This window comes from Scophthalmus maximus, chromosome 2 (genome assembly GCF_022379125.1).
Source record: "Scophthalmus maximus strain ysfricsl-2021 chromosome 2, ASM2237912v1, whole genome shotgun sequence".
Classification (NCBI taxonomy): Eukaryota; Metazoa; Chordata; class Actinopteri; order Pleuronectiformes; family Scophthalmidae; genus Scophthalmus; species Scophthalmus maximus.
The window spans coordinates 17,830,308-17,850,275 of NC_061516.1; the positions used below are offsets into that span (position 1 = coordinate 17,830,308).

The window sequence follows — 19,968 nt, forward strand, 5'->3', positions numbered from 1 at the left end:
CCTGTGCATCCTCAGCATAGAAGTGAAAAGAGAAAAGCGTGTGAGAAGATAACCTGACAGACAATGGGCTTCGATGTCTCCGGAGAACAGCACAGATACTTGTGGCACTTCAGTAGAAAGGATGCTTGAACATATTACATTTTTTGGGGGGGTCATTTGACCTGACATTTGCTTTTCTCACCTTGAGGACCGAATGTTTAACAGTCATTTGACTAAAACATGAATAACAGCCAGAGGCTTAACAGCAGCAGCCAGGGGAGTGTGGCCGGTCTGGTCTTGTCAACCACACCCCATTCAGTCAGGGGATAATGGTCGTGTACCGTGGGGTTGGGGGTTGGGGGGTTTATTGCTGCTGCTGCAGGAGGAAGCAACTTGGGTTTCATAGTGTGCTGTACTGATTTTTTTTTTAATGTATACCAGTCAGCATTTTGGTGATTTTCAGAGGAAAGAAACGTCAACATGTCTGAGTTTAAACTATACTGAATTGAAACACATAGGTCTGTAGTTTCTGTGACTTTAGAAAAAAAAATCCTGGGTTTCTCTGATGATGAGGCCACTGGGTGCATTTAATAATAGCATGTCATATTTATAGATGTACACAAAAGAACATATTTACAGTACAAATGAAGGCTGGTTTTATTTCTTATGTGACTTATGAATCAGCGCAAGCCACCAGAGAAGCACATGATGGATGACTTTGCCTCCATGGATTCACATCCATGAAAGTCAGTTTATTTTTTGAATCTGTTTTTCCATCTTTTTTAATTACTTGCTCCACAGCTTAGCCAGTTTTCTCCTGCACACTCCCCAGACTTTCCCATCGTTCAAACAGAGCAAACGCAAACCGCTGCACCTTTCAAAATAATGCAGCCATTTACAGTATGCTGTGAGAAAATACATATGTCATAATAGGCATTAATAGATGACATATTTCAGGCTTGAGTCATGAACCCATGAGGAATCCTGCTGGCCATGTGCAGCAGTTAAAGGTCCTGCTGTTTGGGTGCACTTTTGTAAGACTGATATATATTTACATAATAATTTTCATACTCATCCTGGTTCAGATCTTATATATGATATATTATACCAGAATTAACATTATTAACAGCCTGAAAGCTACTCTGCATTCAATCTCAAGTACATCCAAAGTTGTGATTTAATTCTACTTCTTCGATGTTTTGATGTATGGTAATACACTGGACTGGTTATGAAAACTTTGTATTGGAATCTGTAATATGTAGTGTGTGCATTAACTGGTGTTATTCTTTCATAGTATAGCTGAATTGTGTTGGATAAACCTGCATCTGGAACAGAGCCTGATCCTGTCGATCCCCACATTATTATAAAAAATGGTATTATGATGCTTTACTTTTATTTGTAAAACAAGTGGATAACATGTTTTATTGTGTAGGATAATTTGTGTTAGTGAAAACGAATGAGACAGCCAATGTCTCTGTAAATGTGGACAACTCAGTGCATCACTGTGAATAACTTTGCAAGGAGATTGCCTGAAAGTGTTTGCTCGTATATCTCCATTTGTAGGATTCCTAATGTCTCATCTGTCTCTACAACAGCTCCACCGCTCAGGAAAGGCCATAACACCTTTACCCTAACATGTTGTCAGATAAAACTTTCATAATTACTGACCTCTTAGATGGTTGTGATCAGACGACCCCTGAGGCCAAATCAGCTCGTCACGTAGTCAAACAATTGTCCAATCACCTGAGTCCCAGTAAGAAAAAACTAAGGATTTACTGTTAGTTCCATGTTTTAACTGAATTATAGAGCCATTAAAGGATTTTGGAGTAAAAAAAAAACTACCCACACACACACATACATATTTTTGTACTAATATGCATGAACTGGTGAATGTTTACTTTTACACAACTACTTTTTTATGTAAAATTGTAACAAACTGTTTTCACACTGTTTCAGCTCCTGTGTTAAACTGAAGAATCTGAAAACTTCTTCTCAGGTCTGATCTGATATATGAACTGGTGAATGTCAAAAACCAGGCTGAATGGAAGTCTATTTTTGAAAGACTTCTCATGTCTGTGTGAAGAAAACTGAGTTGGTTTCTTTACTAATATGAACAAAAAACAGAAAAGCAGTTGTAGCTGTAGAAGAACAGTTAACCCATTGTTTCCTATTCAACAAAAATGCATAACTCATTTTGGGACTCAACAAACTAAATCTCTCTCACACACACGCGCGCGCGTATCAAATGACACAAATCCGACGTGAACTTCTTCTGGCTATTATATAATCAACCACACACACACTTAAAAAAGCTTCTGTTGAACGTTGGATGTCACCACAGACACAACACGGACGGACACACACTTAAAACTCCCAGTCTGTTGAGTCGAAAGCGTAGAGCTTCCGACAGAAGGTCTCAACATTTAAAAGGAAACTGGGCTCAGACCGTGAAGGCACACGTGTCGCTCCGGTGTAGCCACGTGTGTGTAGTGAGCAAACAGTAAAGAGCGATTCACGTGCGTTTCCCCAACTCCTTATACACACGTTGGAAAACAGAAAGACCTTGAATATACGTGGCCCGTGTTTTAGCAAATGTCACATTAGGCCCACCCGTTTTTTTGTGCGACAGTTATTACGGTGAAAACACAATATTCTGTGACAGATATCTTTAACGGCGACTTGACGCGGCTAGAGGGCGTGAGCGACGTCATCCAGGGTTCCGTGCTGCGTTCAAGTTTGTCGGAAACTCTGCTCTTGCGCATTCAGTACATTGCATTTGCTGTGTTTACAAAAAACCTTAACAATTCTTTAAATGTAAAAAAACAACAACAAAAAACCAAAAACGATTTTTTCATTTTCTCTGTTCTTCTGACTTTATGAAAATGTAACATTTGCAACAAACTGGTCTTAAACATTTCACAAACCTAGAAATGATTGTAAAGGGATTATTACAGCAGGTCCTATGTAATGTGGGGTTTTCAATGGAAAGTGGCATCAGACTTCCGAATCCCACTGTATATTTAGAATAAATTATTTGTTGTTGAACTTATTACCTCAAGTTATCTAAGACAACATTTCTTATACATGGGGCCAACTGCAAATGTGAAACAGAACTAGGTCTTAAATGATCATACTGTTTGCAAATATTATTCTCTTGTGTAACTGTGAAGGCTACATCATGTGATGCAGGCCTGTGTGTGCCTGACTGACACAATCAGTTAGAGACTTTGTATGTTTGAACTGAATACCTAAAGTTGAATTGCATTCATTGCTCCTGTCTGGCTGACGTTACTGTGACATCAAACCAGCCATCAAAAGATCAGAGGACACTTGAAACGGCCTTGTGAAAAAAAAAAAAATCAGAACCAAGTTCTTTGCTGTTGTCAATTCTGTATCTCTAACACAGTGAAACAAAAGAATGAGTTGAAGGGAGGATTGCCGAGTCTGACTTTTCGACGAATCAGAGCCGTTGATAGCGACGCTCTGCTGCATCTGCTCGTGACATGATCAGTTGTGTAGCCTGCTAACGCTAACGGCGGATCACGGCAGGCTCGGCTGCTCAACTGTAGCGGGATGCTCTTACAAGAGGCATGATGCTTAGTCTGCATCCTCGGTGACAGTACCCGCGGGCCGCCACTGCTCGATTGCCTCTCACAAAGTGGCACTTTGCGATTTCCGAAATCGAGAGGTTTTACGACCAAGCGGCACTGAAAGCCGCATCTCGACCTGACCCAGAAGCGCGCTCCCGAGGTTTACGTGGCTACTCCCCCTTTACACTGTACGTGCGCGCACCCCTCTATCGCGTGGTGGGGATCATCCATATTGCTGCTGCTGGTGGAGATAAGGTTGTAATCCTGAGAGGCCGTCGAACACGTTTCTTCATTTTTTTTTACATATGTTTTAGCCCCGCGCGGACTACTCTGCGTCTTGGACTGAAGCTATTTGGTCTAGGAGCGACAGAGGAGCGGCACACTCCGCGGAACAACTTCACATTTCCTTGAAATTGAAGGCGAATCCGGGCCGGGGGGGAGGACTGGTAATCCTGAGGGGGGAAGAAAGACGGTGGTGGGAAATGGCCACTCAGGTGGAGGCTCTCCTGCCTGGCAATCCGCTTGCCAAAGCCGAGGAGCACGGGAAAGTGATCCGAGGTGAGCCGGAGGAAGAGGAGGGCGGTCGGGACGACGTGGCCAAGCGGCAGACGGCTGTCGACGACCAGGGGAGCAGCGACAGCAGCAGCGGCGGCGGCGGCGGCGGCAGCCCCGGGCAGGGAGGGACCCCTGGTACGGAGGAGCAGACCTCCAAACAGGCGACGGAGGAGGAGGAGAGCAAAGGGGACTGTGACAACGAGGACAAGCAAACCGAGGAGGGGGTTAAAGGCAGCAGGAAGGAGTTAACCGAGGCTCCCCCGCCCAAGGTGAACCCGTGGACTAGGAAAATGAATGCGGTGACCGTGGTCAGCGTGAACGGACAAGCACACCACGGTTTGTACCCTCCCTGCACGTCGATTCCCTGGCTGTCAGTGTTGTGTCGGTGTCTGTCTGTGCGTCCAGGTGTGGTCCCACGGGGTGACCGGGCGGTCGTACCTGGGGTGGGGGGGGTCCGCATAGCACTTATTGTAAAATAAAAGAGCCGAGGAGGTGCGTGAACAATCCCTGCCTGTGCTCGGCCTCTTGTTGCTCCCTGCAGCCTGGTTGTATTCGGAGTCAGTTGACCTCCTCCTCCTGGTGAAGGGTCCTCATGAAGATCAAGGTGGCAGTGTGGACCCACGGGTGGTCGATTGCACAAGGGATCACACCCTTAAAAAAAAAGTTGAAACGCTCCACATAGTTTTTATTAAGTGTGAAGAGCTGCTTTTTTCTTCTTCTTTTTTTACTTGCTATATACTTGAGATCTCTGTTTTTTTCATCACCAGCTGTGTGTCACTTTTGATCAGTTTCACAACAGAGACTCGAGTTGTCACGAAGGATTTAGTGTTTACGAAACAGTTCTGCAGCACTGGACACGCTGTGTTGCAGCGCAGTGGTGTTGGAGTTGCTCTCCTGGTGTCATCACACCAGACGAACCGAGTGCTCTTGATCAGAGCGAGTTGTGGTGTCAGTAGGAGCAGTTTTCAGCCCTTTTTTTTTAAAAGAGGGGGTGATTTAGATTTTTAGCAGTGTCACTGTGCAGCATGCCTGCTGCAGTGACTTGAAACTTTCAAAATAAGAGACTCAAGAGAGTCTCGACTTCACCGCAGCTGAGGTGTCAATGTGTTCAGCTTCTTCTCGCTGCCCTGGCTGTGTCCAGTCTCCTCCCCCCCCCCCTCCTCCTCCCCCCAGCCGGTGAGACCTGACACACTCCCTGTGTTTGCCCAATGTGCGAACTGGTGTTTACGCGTTTGTTGCTGAGGGAGATTTCGACACGAGGCCGCACATTAATGAGACCTCCACCCTAATGTCTCGCACCGCATCAAGTATGAGCTAAGCCAGGAGCTTGGTGTGTGTGTCTGTGTGTGTGTGTGTGTGTGGGGGGGGGGGGGGGAGGGAGGGCTGCCAACTCAACTAACAATAGCGCGCACACACACACACACTCCCTCCTCTGGCCTAGTGTCTCGCCGAGCCCTCCGCACTCGGATGCTAGCTTAGCTTCCACGTTGCTACAGCACCACCCCCAGTCACGCATGTGTAAAACACGCCAGTCGTTTCTTGTTTTTTTAATTGAAGTCTCCGAAAGTTCGATCGCCGACACCCACTCGTGACCCGACCGAACGTTGAACATTGTCTCGTTTTTATTTCCTTTAAAAAAGGGAGCTGGTTTGTTGTGAGACGTCACGTGCTCACTCCACGTGTTCCGCGAGAGAAAGGCATGGGCGCTGTTAGCACGTTAGCGCTGTTAGCACGTTAGCGCGTTAGCTCGACACGCCGCAGCAGCGCCCCCGCGGAGGCCAGGGACAGTCGGGGGTGTCGTCCGCGGGACAGTCCGGTTGTTTCGAGGTTGATACGACGGTTGTCACGTCGTGTAAACGTCGTCGGTGCAAACCGAGCCACCACGACTCCGCCTTGCTTGTCCAGCCGAGCTAGCTATCGTTAGCACGGGTGGACACGCAAGGCAGAGTCATCGTGGCTTGTGTGCGATCAGGCTCTGATCGGGGCAGAAACGGTCCATATTAATGTGTTCTGTCATTGTTTTTGTTTTTTTTAAAAGGGGGCTGTGATGGGGTGTCTTATATCACCTTAAATCATGAATCAATTATTTGGCACGTGGAGCAGCTCTGCTCCTGCTCTGTCAAGGCATCGTGGCTTCTTATCTCTGAGCCATGGGGCACCGCCATCCACAGACACACCGCTGGTTGCATGTCAGCGTTTCGTGTTGTCTTTGTGTTTGCCAGCTGCTGTGATGGCTGCAGACTTCATAGCACAGCCTGGACCCGGACTAGTCTGGGTGGATGGGGTCCAAAGGGTGTCACATCAGCAAGCACGCCTGGCTGTGGGCCAGATGCTGAGATAACCAGACAGAAGAAGAAGAAGAATTCACAGACAAAAAAAATGCTTTAAATGCAGAGTTGAAGGTCAGATCGTCCGTTTGGAGCAGTGGTTACTAACTCTCTCCTCTTTCTTGTGACTTGTTAATACAAGGTCATATCTACTTGTAGTTGTCGTCACAGGTTGTTTGTATGAATCCCGAGCAGTTAAATCAAAAAGTGAATTACTCTTATCAGGTGGTTTGACTTGAGTCATTAACAGAGGGAGATAGTCAAAATAAACATAACGGGATGTTAAAGCTTGTTTTGTTTGTGGACAGTCAAGGGTCATGACTCTTGTATGAAGGACAGCAAAACAGCCTACTCTCATATAAGTGGTATAGCCAATGATTTTGGAGAAACTTGAACATATTACAGCTGAACCTAATGATATTTATTCTGGTGTCAATTAACCTGGCAGTTACCAATCACCATTGACTGCTTCATGTGGCTTTTGCTTGATATTTGCCTTAAATGATCAAGTGATTAACGAAATATTTGATACATTTTGTATCGATTAGTTCAGCAAAAGTAAAGACTAAATGTTTTAGCTTAGACTACAAGAGCAAATCTCCTTGATGCTGTAGTGTGAGTGCAGACTGAAGTAATGCAATTGCAATTTTCTTTCAGACTCGCAAAGGTTTCTTTAGTTAAAGAGATTGTTCCAGTAAAAATTAGGGGGGGGAGAAAATATTTTTGACAGACAGGTAGACGACTAACTAATCAGTCTTGTGTAGCCGCTGTGTCCTTGAACAAGATCCCGGACTCCTGCCCTGGATAAAACCACTTTGAAAGCATGGAAACGTAGTTCAACAGGCTAGGCAGTGCGAGTATGTTACCGTATGTGCCTGCATTTTCTGTCAAGAAGGGTGGATCTTGATTAGGTCTTCAAATGACAGTGGTTTTCGAGATCAGTTAGTACGCCAATTTTTGTTTTGTGATTAATTACAAACCCCAAAGATGTCTTCGAATGTCAAAGAAATGCTGCGAATCTTCACGCTTGAAAATCAAAAAATATTGAATCACTACCTGTACCTTAAAAATGACCTTCGTGCCTAATGGAATATCAGAATAGCAGCTGATTCTTTTTCTGTCATCAGCTGGTCAATTATTCATCTTTCCATTTCAGCTCTAATTTGCATTCCCAATAGACAGCAGATTTTATTAATATCTGGGATCTGATTTGGCAGATAATCATTTTAGCCACAAGGATGCAGTGACATGCATGATGAAGTCTGCTTCTCTTAACTGCTTTGCTTCTATAACTGCAGCATTGGGTTCAAATACTGAAACTGTTCAGCTTCTAAAAAAGGTGGAAGCTGAACGTCCATCTTTTTTGAATTTAATTTTCTCCAAAGAGAAACTTGTTTCCCAGCCAAGTGAAACTTTGACAGAAATGCAGACTTGAGCATGAAACATACTGCATATACAGAGGTCAGAGAGAATGTTGTAACCAGATATTATATGAGCTGAGCTCTGAAACTGTGTCACAGTTCAGGCAGTCTAAAAAACCAACAAGCTCACAGGCCACCATTTTTGTTACAGATAACACATTTTAGTGGAAGTCTGGGCAGATTCAGAGAGGACACCTACTGGTGTCAGTAGCTAATAATAGTAAACATGACTGTGTCTTGTGTCCAGAGTGTGTGGCTGCATTCTTCATGCCGTCACCAAAAACCACCTCAGAGCCTCTGGCACGCACTACAGTTCTCCCCAGGCGAGTCTGTAAAAAGTTTCGGGCCAGAGTCTTTAAGGTGCCCCAAAGTTTTCATATAAACAAACAATAGTTCTGTTTACATTCAGTGTTTTTCACACATGCACATTTCACGTATATCCTTTAGACTTAACAAACACGAAAAATGGATTTCCCTCCTTTAATTTTTTTTTCTAATTATGCTGTGTTTGTCTGCTTATGTACAGCCATTTTTGGCATAAAGATGTGTCTGTTGTGTCTCATGTCTGCATCCCACGTCACATGCTTGTTAAAACATTGCTCCACAGTGGTCAAAAACAGCACAGGGCACCTTTAAGTCAAATTACACTGGTTTTGCTTCTCATTAATCTGTAGCTGCCATCAGACTTACATACAATACGGATACTTTCCTGGAATTTCCCGTTGAGGCTGTAAATGAGAACGCAAATCATGTTGCTCTGGAATTATTCCTGTTGGTGAGAACACGCCTGACTCAGACAGTCTCCAAATTTTCAGATATTTTACGGAGTTAATGTCTTATAAAAGCCTGTGTGATTAGTGGTACAAGATTTATTAGCTTCTGGTTGTGAGCTCACCCTGCCTCTGCCACTTGTTTGATAAGCTGTATGATTTCTAACTTTCTGGACTGTTGTTGCTTTTCGCTACATCGTTCACGTAAATGTTAGCCAGGCGAAATCCCGTCTGGCATCACGCCTACTGGCTCAGCTTTGACTGTAGTGGGGGGGCTGGTGTGACATTTTCATTTCTGTCCTTAAGCAGGATTGATCTGCTGTACATTGTTTTGTATGTCTTCTTGAATATTGCAAAGTGGAGCAGTTGAACAAAAACAAATAGAAGGGAAATAGGGCAAATGCAAATGATTGTCTTGGTCAAGTGTTTCAGTAAAACTTAATTGGGGAAGTACAGCATTGCTTCTCAGTGTATTTTAAATGTTTCCTAAATTTGAATCGTAGGCTCAGTTCCTATGAACAGCTTGATGTTTTGTTTCATAATGTATTTTTCCCCCTGAGGGACTTACTGGTGGATCCTTGATAAATGCTTGTGGTGTGAGCAGCCTTCTGATGGGTCACCACAAGACAAGAGTTCTAGTGTGTTTTCATAAGCAGACCGTCTCTACTTAAAGTTTACTTCTAAATTCTAAACATTGTGTTTGATGGAAAACACTGGTTTTCAGCTGATGCTATCAGAAATTCCAGTGCTAATGAGAACGTACTGAGTAAGTACTGTCCTGTGCACAAAATTAACTCTTAACAACTCTTAATTGTCTGCAAAATTCTGCCATTTTGGCTCAACCAGTTTAGTCTCGCCTCCTTTTGTGGCACCTGATGCTGCTCACTGACAGTGAAGTTCCCTGCACACTGTGCCAGTCGGTCAGTCTATTTTTGCAATGTGGATGTTTTCGGCTTCAACTTTTAATTGCATATTCGCCTGCGACAGTCGTAGTTGGACGCATTATGTTTTTGTATTGTTCATCCAATTTTCATTAACACAATATCTGGGGAACGCCTTGAAGGAATTGTCCTTATATTTGGCACAAACGTGCATTTCGACTAAAAGATGAACTGAGTAGATTTTGGTGGTCAAATGTCAAGGTCATAAACACAAAGTTCTCTGAGGTTTGTATGTTTTCAAGCAGTTTGCGACTTTTGCAGCGGCCACTTCTCAGCAGTGCATCTCAGAGCCAGTGCGTTGTTGTTTCAAAATTAGTATGGACGTCTGACTTGTTGCCCTCTCCTGTGAATGTCTTCCTCTTATGTTGAGGCTGTGAAGAGACGGACCCCCACCCTCTGTCATCGGACCACTTGATGGCATTTCGTAGTTGGATTTTACGAGGTGTTGGGACTCAGCAAATGTGGTGAAGCTGGAGGGTGGGCTGATGTATGAAGAGGTGAAGTGGGACTACTGTTGTAGAACAGACTGACACTGCCGCTGCTTCTGAGGCTACATCCATACTACCACGTTTTCTTTTCAAAACATCTTTTTAAAACATGAACAATCTCGGTCCAGATGAGCGTTGTAGCTCTGTTGGTCTTAATCCCGGTCCTGACACTTGGCATGTGTGTGGCAGGGCAACCGGGAAGCAGTCAAACTGTATAGAAACCACAATACATGTATATATTTTTAGCTGATTTCTATTCAATTTATTTTGTTTTCTTTAAGTATACTGTAGGTTTTAATACTTTTACTAACTCATACGAGGGGGGGGCGGGGGGGGGGGGGGGGGTTAGGGCGCGTTAGGGAGGGTTAGGTTTCACAAATCATGTTTCATCCACAATCTTTTATACAGGAATGAGGAATAATGTTTATAAAGAAAGTGACCTTAAATTACTTCTGCTTGGCATTATATGTAAAATACAAAAAATTAATTAAAAAATAATTTGACTTTTCAGGTAGGGCGTGGGCTCCCGTTGGAGGGGTGGGGCGCCCCCCAATTCAATGGTAGGGGAAACACTGGATTTATAGCTCAAACGATTAAACGATCAGTCGATCAACAGATAGTTAATTTGAAAATTAATTTAATGATGGATGAATCATTTATCAAGCCAAAATGTAAATTTTTCTGTTTGCCTTTTATAAATTGAATATCTGAGGGTTGTACACTGTTGGTCAGACGAAACAAAACTTAAGGCTGTTCACTCTGTGAGAGGTCAGAACCTCAGAGCAGATTAACCTAAAAGTGTAGCAGCCTAATTCAGCCTCATCAGCTCAATGTACTCCACCTCTCCCAGTACACCTCACACACCCAGTCATCACACACACACAGACTTACTCTGTAAGCTGTTTTAGACGATCCTGCGTCTTAAGTCGCCCGGTCCGGGTTGCTTTATCTTTGTCAGTGTTGCGTCTGGGCTCAGTGATAGAGGCTCTGCAGCACTGGCAATTGCTGAGGGTGTGGACCATTTGCATCCAGGATGTGTCCTGTCAGTGATGTTTAAAAACATTTTATTAGCCAAATTCTACTCTTAAAACATTTTCGAGGAAAGGGCTTTAAGAAAATGTGTCACTGAGCACGGTGAGCCATCAGAGAGAAACGTGACACCAAGTATCACTTGTTTAGAGGCAACTGTTTTGATAAAGGAGGAAGATATCTGAAAGTGAAGGGAGTTTAGGTTTCAAGGAAATCAAAAAATAACATCTCAACTGTCTTTTTTTATGACAAAATTCATCATTGGCTTTGTGTTCTGCTTCCAGGTGAGACACAAGTCTATGCATTTACTCCAAACCACCTTCTCCTGCTGTATCATGTTCTTTTTTAGTGACTACTCCAAAAAGCTGCAGTTTAAACTTTTGCCTTTTCCCCCCTGTTACGAATTAGCTGACTTCTATCACACTGAGCTGTGCCATACATTTTGGCTCTGCTGCAGCTTCAAATTTGTGGATAAAACTGCAAGTACTGCATGCTTCTTCAGAAGCACTTGTCCAGTAGCTTCCGAAATCCCCTTCACCCCACATGTGGTCTGACTGGTGGGTCAGTGGTTGGCCAGGTTTCTGGTGGTGAGAGAGTAAACTGTGTGTGAACTTCTCTCTCTGGCTCCTTCATTTACTTTTCTTGTGTACAGCTCAGTGCAACACTATACGTGTCTTCCAGGAGACATGTCTGCCAATTCACACGGCTCTCCCTGAATTTAATGATCTCTGTCTCCAGCTGTTTTCAGACATGAACTCTGGAAGTTTCCGAGTTTGCCTTTCGCACAGCTCCTATGAGGGCCGGCTTTTCACTCAGCCTTTAGGACATTTCACGTTTGGCCTCTGAAAAGATCAGAAAACGTAACATTTTACAAAGAAGTGCTTATTGTTCATAACCCCGTGCGTGGACTTTTTTTTTCTTTTTTAGATCGCCAGAACAGATTTTGTTCTGCTTTTTATTTTGAAGCAACTACAGGAAATGCAGTGTAGTTTTCATGGTTTGGTTCTCTTCTCAATAATACAAGAATATATGGACATATTCAGTGCTATTATGACAGTGTTGGATGAAGAGCTGAAGTTGACAGATTGTTTATTTTTATCAGTGAGATCAAGTGTGAATATCCCCAACCTACCGGAAAAAAAATACATTGTGTAATGTGGTACAAATTTATATTGTGGGGAAATTGATGATGTTCTATGAGATTTGATTGCGAGACTCAATAATCCCATTTACATGTTCCATGACCTTTTAACAGAGTTGTAGTGTGTGTGGGTTGTTACTGCTGCTCGGTATACGCGGGGAGTAACCTCCCTGCCCACTGCCGACTGATCTTTTGACGGTGCAAGAGTTGATGTCACCACACTGATCATGTGACCTAGAGGAGAGTATTTGACGCGCGTGTGGCAGGCGGTCTGTGGCACACACTCACTGTTGTTTCCTCCATATTTGGTTCTAACATACAGGCTTCCCTCTTCTGTCGTCACGCTGCTTTGCACTGGATATAAGATCATCAGACTGGAAGCAGCTAGTGGTCTAAACTGTAGACGTTTCATGCTGATTAAACATTAAATGCGATTTTGAAAGTGACTGATTGTCACACCTCCTCATCTAGAGGCTGTTCCCCTGTAATGAATCAAAATAAGATGTCTCCGTTGCCTTCTTTTGTCTCACGTCGAACATTTTAAGGAATCCTGGCAGTGTTTCCCATTTTCATAATCCAAAGAGAAACTGAAATCTATTTGGAAATTTATGCTTAAAATAAGGGGTTTTCTCTCTAGTAGACACTGGCTTCTGTGGATGTTTTGTTAAAAATTTAATGTGAAGAAGATTTCAGAGTGCTGCCTTTTCTTCCTTTTACTTACCTCAGTGTCTGGGAAATCCCAAAATTCAACACGTACCTAAATAAGTAACTCTTTCAAATACAACATGACTTCGTAATACATGCGGGAGTTTGAAGAAAACCCACATGCCAAAGCAACAAAAAAAAAAAAGTCCCAGCATCTGTTGGAGGACTGGGCCAGTTTCCCAACAATACCACTGTGTTTATCTAAGGCTGCAGAGCCGACGTGGCACAAGGTTTATTTAAAGGTTTCTACAGTGAAAAGCCCTGTGGGGGTTTGGAGCAGGTATTGGCACTGGTGCATGCTGTAGCAACCATGGGAAACTGCCTGTGGACTCACACCTGAGCTGTGTGCTCTGTTGTGAGTTTCTGGGAAGAGGAGATGGGGACTTTGTGTGTTGGGGGGTGGTGAGTGAGAATAGTAAGTGGGCAGAACTATTTCTGAGCGTTTAAACAATAACGGAAAAGTTAGGTATATGGAAGTTGAGGTAAATAATCATTCAGATCCCTGCAGCTGTTTTGTTTTAATGTAAATGTTAGCAAATCAGTAAAGCATTTAGGATGTGTTAAACGATCTGATATGGAGCGACAAAGCTCAATGAATTGAACTAAGGGTGTTATGAGACAGAAGAAGAGATAATGGTTAATGTGAACTGGCGGGGGTTGGTGGTGGCTAATGTTAATGGCAGCCTCGGGCTACAACAACTGGCTTTGAGTGCTTTGAAGAAAGAAAATAGGAATAAAAACGGGAGGAGGAGAGAGGAAGAAGACTGAAGGAGTGGAGGAACTCGCAGAGGAGAGGGGGGCGATGAGGAGTCTCCACGGGAGGTGTCGGCAGGACAAGGAAGACAAGCAGTGCTTGACCAGCCAGACCTAAAAATAGGCAACGATACCAAAGTAGAAGGGATATCTCTCACTTCATCTCAGAGCTATGGCGCAGGGTAAGGGATAAAGTTAGGACTACTGAGATGTCATATAGATGTGATTCTGACATGAAGTTGGTTTGATGTTGCAGCGGATGGTGCAGCATTTGTGTGTATGTACATTGCTACTGTGTCGGTGTCTGTTCACATTCGTCAGTGATTGGCAAACATTCACTCACAACAATTTAGATTTTGCCTCTTCTCTCCTTGCTTACAGTGATACATTCACCACCTTTATGGATGTTGATGTGGTCAAGCAGCAGGGATTTTCAAATAGTCTTGTTTAACTTAAAGGCTGAGCAGAGCTGCAAATAGAAGCCAGCATACAAAGTCAGCTTTTTGTGAGAAAGATTAATGTATTTCCTCCTCGTCCTTGAATCTGACTCATTTTGTTCTTATTTGTTCCAATTTCTCTGGGAAAATTAGGGGAACTTGGTTTTGGTGAAACTTTTATTTGCCTGTTTAAACAAATACGGCGAAATCGTCAGAACTTCTTTTGCCCCCGTCTCCTCCCTGGCTTTTTGTCGTCACTCTCTCTTTCTCCTCCATTTATTTGTATGTTATTTAGGAATGTGGTCAAAACACACATGACCTGTTCTTGAGTTTTGAAGAATATAACACGCTTATCACAGCTCTTGCAGAATTGAGCACATAACGTTTAGATAACACCTTCGTACCTGTACAGACTGTTCTCAAGGTGCTGTCACGCTCTGAGCTCTCTTGAGCAAATAATTGCTGAAGCTGTTAAACCCACAAATGAAATGTTTAAAGTTAGACTTTGAGGAATGAAAGTAAATTTTGAGTATCTTGTTTATATTAACAACTTAAAAAGTGATGATTTGCCGATGCACAATTTTGATATTGGAATATTTGTTGTCGTCTACAAAATCTTTCTTTAGTACATAACCATGATGAAATTAGAAGCAAATTATGTGTTATAATAGTTTCTGTCCATTTATGGAATAACGTCTGACTCTATCTTTTTTTTTTAACAGTAGTTAGGGCTACAAAACGTTAAACTAATGTTGAACACAAGATGTAGCAGTCTGAAAATTCTGATTAGTTCCCTAGCATATTGTGATTGTGTTGGCAGGATGTACTGTAAGTCAAAGGAAACAAATCTAGATGTAGAATTCTGTGATCAAAATGCACGTGGAGTTCCTATATACAACTATATTTATTAGCAGCTAGGGTAGAAAAGTATATCGGAAGGACATTAAAAGAATCAGTTTTCCTTAAAAAATAATGGAATAAAAAAAAAATCCTTACTAAAGTAATAAAGAAAGGTCAAGGGTTTTTTGCTATGCCCTGAAGGAATCAGCAATAAATCATGACTGAAAAACTAAAATAATAAAAAAAAAAAATCCTAGAATGCATTTAAAGCCCCAGGCACGTCAAGTAACGTGTGTGTCTGCCTAGGGAGCGGCAGCTCATAGTTTAGTAGACGTTTTTGCCCTGGGAGGCTTTTGTCTGACCGTAAGCTATCATCTGATACCATCCGATACACAGTGAACACTGAGCGGCCCTGTGAGCCACCGTGAGTAATGCCCTATACGTGCCCTTATTGGAGGAATGGTAGCGCATAGCTCAGCAGATCATGTGCTCGAAAAAAAACCATGCTGTTTATCATTGAACAACCATTGCTTGTCCACTGGCTGCGATGGTTGATGGACTACAAAATTTAATTAGCAGTCCATACAGTTTTAGGAAGTACAAACCTGACCGCCTCAATGCTTGGCTCATTGCCACTCGTGTTCGCGTGGTAGATTCCCAAATGCCTGTTACAAAGGATCTGAAATTAAACTTAATTGATGAACCTACTAAAACATGTAACTACTGCAAATCATAATTGTGACCTGTAAAATAATGTTACCTCCACATTTGTGGTGCAGACCAGGCACAATTACTTTTGTTGAATCGATTTTCATTTTGCCTCGATACTGCAAGTTTATATGACCTGTATTTGAGCGTCCAGCAACATTTATTGTAATACACAACCTATTATGATACTTTTTTGTGCTTAATAAGATCATTCAGACCACATTCATAGCTGGTCTAGGCCACATAGGACTGCTTTCTTTTAGCTTGTGAAACCCAATGTCCTGAGCCACATTGAGGGACCAATGGATGTCCTCTGTGCCACAGAGATATGTTAATACTGTTTGAAACATATCATGTGATTTGCTTTGCCTGGAACGCACCAAGAAACGGACCCTTTCTATATTTATTGGATTACTTCTTCTTATTTATACACTGCTGCCTCCAGTTGGCTAAAATTCATTTGGTCTTTGCAAATGGAAATTATGTATGTGCTTATTTCCATATAGAACACAGAAGTGACATCCAATCACATGTGGTAACTGAAGATTAATGTGGAGACACGTTCTAATGCAGAGTATGATCAGGTCCAGATTTGGTTTCTGTGCTTTGAGAAACTTCTTAAATTGCACTTTAGGAAATGCAAGAAAACCCTGTTTATGGAATCTTCAGAGGAAATCACTACAGTGAAACCAATGAGAAAGTTGGCGTATTTCAACTCTATGCGGCAAAGATCTAATGGTTACACCACAGGTCTGCCACCTGGGATGTGTTGTTGCCTGTTAAACATGCTCTGTCATGCACTGTAGTCAGCAGTATGGATTTTGAAACTGAGTCTTTTACTGTTCCCACCCTGTGCATAAAAACTAAGCAGATAATGGGGGATAAATACTTGAGGAATTCAAGTGGACTCATTTACTTAATTAGCATTAAGTTTTTGTGCGAAATGTGTACTTACATGGCCCAAATGTGGCTATATATTCACACAAAGTCCTTGTAGTTAGGCTAATAAAATGCTGAAAAAATACCTGATCAGCCCGTAATCCTCGGTGACATGTCGGTGAGAGCAGCAGTATTTTATGAGAAGTTACTGGATGTTTAATTTTTCTGCCCCGTTTGTTTTCAAGCTTGCTTATTATATGTGAGGCTAGTAGGTGAGCTACCATGAGTCTTTAAATTGATATTCACTTCACCAGGTTTTAGGAGTGACTGAAAAATGTGTCCTATAAAAGCAGCTTATCTAGATCTATAGGTGGTGAAATAGTTGCAGGAGAAGTGGTATTTGGAGTCAACCGGCCACTAGAAGAAAATCCCTGGTAATGCTCCAATGTTGCTGTCTGTAAAAGCCCAGAAAGACGTTTATGCTGGAGGTCGGTCCATCATCAGAAAATCTAACTTTTAAATTGGTTCCTTGATCTAGAACGTGTCGAATGTTGGTGAAACCCTCATTTTCCCACCTGTAACTAGGGATTTTTGGCTAAACGGCAGGTTCGTGTAATACCAGCAGCCCTGATTAGGATCAGCAGCAGACTGTTAAAGCAACATTATGCCTGCCTGAGTGTGAGATGTTGAGTTAACCACTGGAGACTGCATCAGGTTTTAAGAAGCTTTTATTTCACAAGCAAAATGTATTCAGGTTAAGAAGTTAAGCTGCCAACGTCACCAAGCAAACATTTCAGAATTAGTTAACATGGGCTTTTTATACCCCCTGGAATATAATGTGGGGGATATAGGGATCTGTGTGTCTGTCAGAGCAGAACTCAAAAACCATTTATAATTTTTTCATGAAACACAATCATTTATGTTAATGACTTAATGAAATGGCAGCTTTTGATATTTTGGGTTTCATGAGAGAAATATCACGACTTCAGGAACCAAATGATCTACTCTTAAAGTTTTGTGGGTGCCGAGAAGCAAGATAAAAATGTAATTTAATGTGTGAATTTTTAATAGTTTTTCATAGATTCATTGACCTGATGTATCTAAAATCTACAAATAACTTAATAAAATTGTATATACTTACGTAAAGGAAGGATGGTGATTCCACAAGTTGTCCCAATTTTTTTCTCTTATTCAGACACTGTTTGCTCCATTTGAGCAACAGCTGAGGGACAAATTAGCGTTCATCAAGTTGCGTTTAATGGTTTTGTGCTCGTTCTTATGTATTTTCCTTCGTATGATAAAGCCGCCACACCCTGAAGTTATTGTGCACTCAGGTTTCAGGGTTGTTGGATTTTATCTCCTCTTCGATTCTTTTCGACACTTTAGACTGTGCACCCTTAAACAAACAAACAAAAAGAGTTTTGCAAAAAATCGTTCTGCCTCCAAATCTTCTGTAGAAAACCCCAGGGAGCATGACTGTGACACAGTATAACAAACGATTCGAAACAAAGGTCTCAATTGTTGGTGTCAGGAAGTGTGAGTTAAATCTTAATTGACTTTCTCAAACTTGTCTCTAATGCTGATTGTACATTTATGGGTCAGTACAGGTCTGTATGTTGCACACTGTTTAGAGGACAGTTTTGTGTTTTGATGAGTTCAGAGTTGATCGAGTGTTCAGGGAGAACATTTCCATGTTGTGGATGCACCAGGCACGTTCACAACCCTGATTTTGTAACGATGCTTCCTTCTGCATTACTTAACCCTCGGTGTGGTTATACAGTCATGCTCTCTGCAAAAACGACCTGTGGTTTGTCTTTTTTTTTGCCTGAAGTATTGGGACTGTAAGTCAGACTAACATAAAACATTATCCTCTGGTCCCTGTGCACTGTCACTTGACTTCTCAACAGGGCTTCAGCTGGAAAGTCTGACAGGAACTGTTTAACCTCGGTACACTTATGACTTGGCTTCTTATTTTGTTACAAAACTAATTTTACTTGACATTTGTTGTGACTTTGAGTTGATTTTCTTGCTGAGTTGCCTTCGTCAGTAGTGGTCTCAGGAATGTGAAGAAATGTTGTACCCCAATATGCTCCCCAGCCTGTTGTGTTTCACACTGGTACTCTGGCCTCATGTGGATATTAAGTCCTGTATTTCACACAACTCAGACACAACATCTTCTGTTAGTGGAAGTATTTCCATCCATGTGCTCGCTCCATCTAGATGTTTGTTTTGACTAAATGTTTGATCTGTTAAAGGTTCAGGACCCCTCAACTGGACTTCTGTCTGATTGGTGTTTTGCAAGGTTGCATCCAAATTTTCATCATCAATTAATTAATCTGGTATTTGCTTTCTTAGCGCAGTTTCCTGCAGCCCAAAGTGAAGTCCTCAAATTTCTTGTTTTGTCAGACCAGCAGTCCCCAACCCGAAGATATTCAATTTACAACGCTATGAAACGGAGAAAATAATCTAATCTTCACCATTGAAAACCTAGTCAGCAAATGTTGCTTGATAAATGACTTAAAAGATGGTAATTGTCAAATTGTTGCAGAATTTTCAGTCGAGCGCTGCAAGATTTTAGTTGATTGATAGAAATTCGCAGTTTAAAAAAACAAAACAATCAGGTAACCTTTTGTAAAGCAAAACTTTCAGATGGTTCAACTTTTCTCAAAAGGGGATTTGATGCCTTTGCTTTCTCACATGATAGTAACTTGAGTGAAGTTATAACAGGCATTTTGAACCAATCACACGGTGGTATGAGGTTCTGGGCTTTGAGCGTCATTGCCTACCAGGTCCCATCTGTGTGGAGTTTGCACGTTTTCTCCGGCTTCCTCCCACAGTCCAAAGACATGCAACTTAGGTTATTTGGTGACTAAATTTACCCATAGATGTGAATGGTTGTTTGTCTCTATGTTGGCCCATGATCCTCAAAGGATAAGCAGTATAGATGATGGATGTATTTTAACCAGTTGGTTGAATACCTGGTTAGTGGTTGTAGCTGTCCTTGGTTCAATTCGACGGTATTCCGAAGGTTTATATATAGAACATTCAAATAAAAGTTGATTTAGGTTTGTAAGAGACCCATGTCTGTCATTACATGCATTCGGTTAATCAGCTCCTTGATGGTACTGCTTTGTGAATGCATAATAATATTTTGCACTCATCAATGCGTACATGCACCCGTGTCTGTAATGAAACCCTGGTGAGCTGCTGCTCTTGGTGATGCTAGAGATGTAGTCTGCCAAAGGAGTTTATTCCCCCTGACACGATTGTCCTTAAGGAGCTTACTGAGATTTGCTCTCTGTAGTAAACGGCTCGACGGACTCCCTGTGAGTCGCTTTCACTCCCTCGCCTCACTGCATGTGGAGACACTGCAGCCAAAGACATCAGGAAGAAAGAGCGTGAGCT

General features: G+C 42.3%; 1 protein-coding gene across 6 annotated transcripts in view; it reads left to right on the plus strand.

Moving 5' to 3' along the window:
- Positions 1 to 3,622: 3,622 nt before the first annotated feature.
- The window catches only part of larp1 (La ribonucleoprotein 1, translational regulator), a 41,774-nt gene continuing 25,428 nt past the window's right edge, over positions 3,623 to 19,968 (plus strand). For 3 of the 6 annotated variants that reach the window (XM_047330573.1, XM_047330574.1, XM_047330575.1), the window contains exon 1: positions 3,623 to 4,460. In XM_047330573.1, the coding sequence (XP_047186529.1) occupies positions 4,052 to 4,460 (409 nt within the window). In that variant the 5' untranslated portion in view covers positions 3,623 to 4,051. The remainder of the gene's footprint in view (positions 4,461 to 19,968) is intronic. The other 3 variants (XM_047330572.1, XM_047330576.1, XM_035627285.2) reach the window with 2 other exon arrangements.